General features: G+C 42.0%; 2 protein-coding genes and 1 non-coding gene across 3 annotated transcripts; 1 reads left to right on the top strand and 2 right to left on the bottom strand.

Annotated features, from left to right (window-relative positions):
* Positions 1–555: 555 nt before the first annotated feature.
* Positions 556–1,374, bottom strand: SARC_11233 (hypothetical protein; the record flags this gene model as incomplete). Its single annotated transcript, XM_014294688.1, has 1 exon — positions 556–1,374. A coding segment is annotated over exon 1 (610 nt), but the record flags the coding sequence as incomplete, so codon positions are not given.
* A 769-nt stretch (positions 1,375–2,143) lies between these two features.
* On the top strand, positions 2,144–2,215 carry SARC_30243. The gene has a single exon. It is a non-coding gene; the product is annotated as a tRNA-Asp (tRNA).
* Positions 2,216–2,839: 624 nt separating this feature from the next.
* On the bottom strand, positions 2,840–3,184 carry SARC_11232 (hypothetical protein; the record flags this gene model as incomplete). Its single annotated transcript, XM_014294687.1, has 1 exon — positions 2,840–3,184. One exon carries the CDS (start codon positions 3,182–3,184, stop codon positions 2,840–2,842), a length of 345 nt encoding a protein of 114 aa, XP_014150162.1.
* Between the last annotated feature and the right edge of the window lies 1 nt (position 3,185).

Here is a 3,185-nt window from a genome sequence, read left to right as displayed (position 1 = left end):
TAGACATAGTATAGATTCTAATGAGTAGACATAGTATAGATTCAAATGAGTAGACATCGTATACAGTGTTCTCCCCCTCCCCCTCCCGCGCATCATCTCGTTTGGATCACCCAGTATTTTGCGCAAGGATTATAGAGTTGCAACATACAAGACAGTGATTGATGATGTGAATGTATTCCCCTTTAGCCATTTAACCGCTCAGTACTCATCAATACACGATGTTTACATGGAAGCTCGCGAAAGAAGCGGGATCAAACACCGACGGCAATAGTGGTCTTAAATATTAATGCTGAGATTACTTGTAGAGGAGCGAGAATAAGTTCACTGCATGATGTATATGAATAGCAAATAGTTTGAAACCCCCCATTCTATTCATGTCATTGTGTGGGATGTGTGTACGTACATGGTCACACACCCGTACTTTGTGAATATCATGGTTCAGTGCATTTGCTACAAGTGAACGATCTCTTAAGAGCTAAAACATGTACAGCAGTACATGGTCCATCCTTAAACAACAATATCAGTCACCACAGACGAGAACAAACAAAGTCTTACCAGCAGGTGCGTCTTGACCCACATTCTCGTGTGGCGGATACTTCTGTGCATTCGATAGGCTAGACTCTCCACCGACTGAAGGTCTCTCGTCGCCCTTGGTGCTCTCCTCAGGTTTGGTTATATCCACACCATTATCTCTGCGATCATTCGGAATTGCATTGTTACCCTGGTTCTTTTGATCGGTTGTAATGGCCACCTTTGAATTTAACTCTGAATATACTCCGCTCTTTACTAGTACGGCGTGGTTCACACTATCTGGTCGCAACACAACTCCATCGATCTCAATCTGTGAGGGTTCTATATATATGCCATTCCCACCTATTTGTGCTGCCCCAGCTCGGATCTCATCACCTTTAGGTAGGTACTTGTTGTCTTCAAAATCTTCTTGGACCCATTCGCCTAATCGCTTGTGTGCAAATATAGCGGCCGAGCCATCCAACGGTGCATCCCCGTTGGAATCAGTAGAATCATCAACAAAGAACAAGGTCTGCCTCAAGCGGAGTATAACCACACACAGTAAACAAATAGTAAACCAGCGTACTGTGTAGAATGAGCACCTCATAATTGTAATCGAGTGGTAGCGCCGCTCTCGGATCATGTCTCCACACATGGGTACACCCTCCACCCTTTTCAGAATTGCTACAGTTGCTCCGCTACCTGCAAGTGCCACGATAATCTGTATGTAAGCACTGCTTGCTCACATTTTGTAGGTCTAAGCGTGCGATGACTGAGTGCTACCGGCCTACCGTAACGCAACACTACATTCGATCGTTAGAATCGGACTCCTGATATCGTTGCTGTCTCTCCCCTACGTAAATTATAATGGTACTATGTATATATAATATATTAAAAATATTTTTTCGTAAATTTGTATGAATATTTATGAATGTATCACAGGAATCCTTTTCTTTTTCCATATTTTTATCATCCAGTAATAAACGTTATATCACATTCATGCTCTTCCAAAGCTGCATGTGAATCTACATATATACTTGTACTCTTTCGACAATATACACCGTCACCATGTATTTTTTTACTACTATACGTAACACCACTAATACAGTGTTACATTCGTCAACCATCCCGCTATATGCATTTCCCGTTGACGTAAATACTTTGGTAGTTGATATCTTAATCGTCTCATTGACCTTCTATGCAGTTTCCAAATACACGACGGAGTTCGTGAATTTGTATACAGGTCTGTACTCAGTCGTCATCTGTTGCTAGTAGAACCGTTCTCGAATACAAACCGGTCTTACGGCACACTTTCTCTTTTTCTATTCGAGCTTTCTTTCAGTTTTCTGGTTTACATAAATTTGCAAGTCATCGAACCAATGACTCTCTAATGTCACTGTATGAATCCTAGCGGAAATACCTAAGTAGCAGCAAGTGATGAAAATTTATATATATAAATTATGTGTTGGGCATACATAAATGGGAAAATGGTGGTTTTTAAATTGTACATGAGATGCACACTACAGAGGCACTGAGCCCATTTCTTAGGCTAAACACCTGAAATAACCATCTCCCTTATTCACAAACCAGTGTAACAAAACAATAGATATAAACCTAATCCCTCCAGATCATAACGTGGATAGTATAGTGGCTAGTATCTCCGCCTGTCACGCGGAAGACCCGGGTTCAATTCCCGGTTCGCGAAATTTTCGATTTGTTTTTGTTTTTGTTTTTTTCGGGGGGGGGGGTTAAAAAGTTATATTGAGTGTTTTTCAAATATCAAAAAACATCATCTTTCCTAATGCTCTCGATTTCTCCGGGTGAGGCGGAATCAAATTCAAAAAGTATCGTACCATGATACAAGTGCGCGTATTGAGTGGCGCATTCCGATCATCTACTTGGACAAACTGAATGAAATTTTTGAACACGTGAGAACATCTGAAGCCACATATACAATTGTCAGTATATATTTACGACACATAGTTTTCGCTCCGGAGGTTTACCTTATACGTTTCAAGTTGCTATTATATGATTGGTGTGTTCGCGTGGAGCTCATTCTAATGCCCACAAAAAGTCAGTCCAGATGTAGTACTGGAGGCCACAGTGGTATTGAATCCGAAGGCTCTGAATAAGTGCATGAATGGAAATGAGGCAGGGGTTATGGTACCATGGATAAGCAGTGATTCTCGAGCAGATGGATCGACCACTCGGTTATATATACGTGGATATATATCGGCAAGAAGTTATATTTTCGGTGTAGTGGGTATTGTATAGATCTTTTATTTATGCGGAATTCCGGAGCACGGTATCCAATTAACTCAAACAGATGCTATCCGACCAAGCTCATGAAGGTGTTCTCTCCAAACTCCCTGATCACTGGAAATGGCACATCCTCATTATCCTCCAGCATAATGTGCTCCGCCCTAATCCTCAAATGCGTTGCTGGCTCCTTGTAGACTGGCTCCATGATCGACGCCTTTCTCGACAAGACGTACAATTCCAGGAGTCCCACTTCCTTCAGCTCCGGAGCCAATGCAACCACAGCATTACTCTGAATGTGCTGCGAGTATGAGTTCTCGATCAAACACCTCGCATGTGCCAGTATCTCCTCCTCATCCTTCCATTTAACATTCGCATAAGTTCCCGACTCCTTTATCTTCAACGCTGTCTCCATA

Source organism: Sphaeroforma arctica (genome assembly GCF_001186125.1).
Source record: "Sphaeroforma arctica JP610 unplaced genomic scaffold supercont1.1582, whole genome shotgun sequence".
Taxonomy (NCBI): domain Eukaryota; class Ichthyosporea; order Ichthyophonida; genus Sphaeroforma; species Sphaeroforma arctica.
This window is presented reverse-complemented; position numbering and strand designations above follow the sequence as displayed.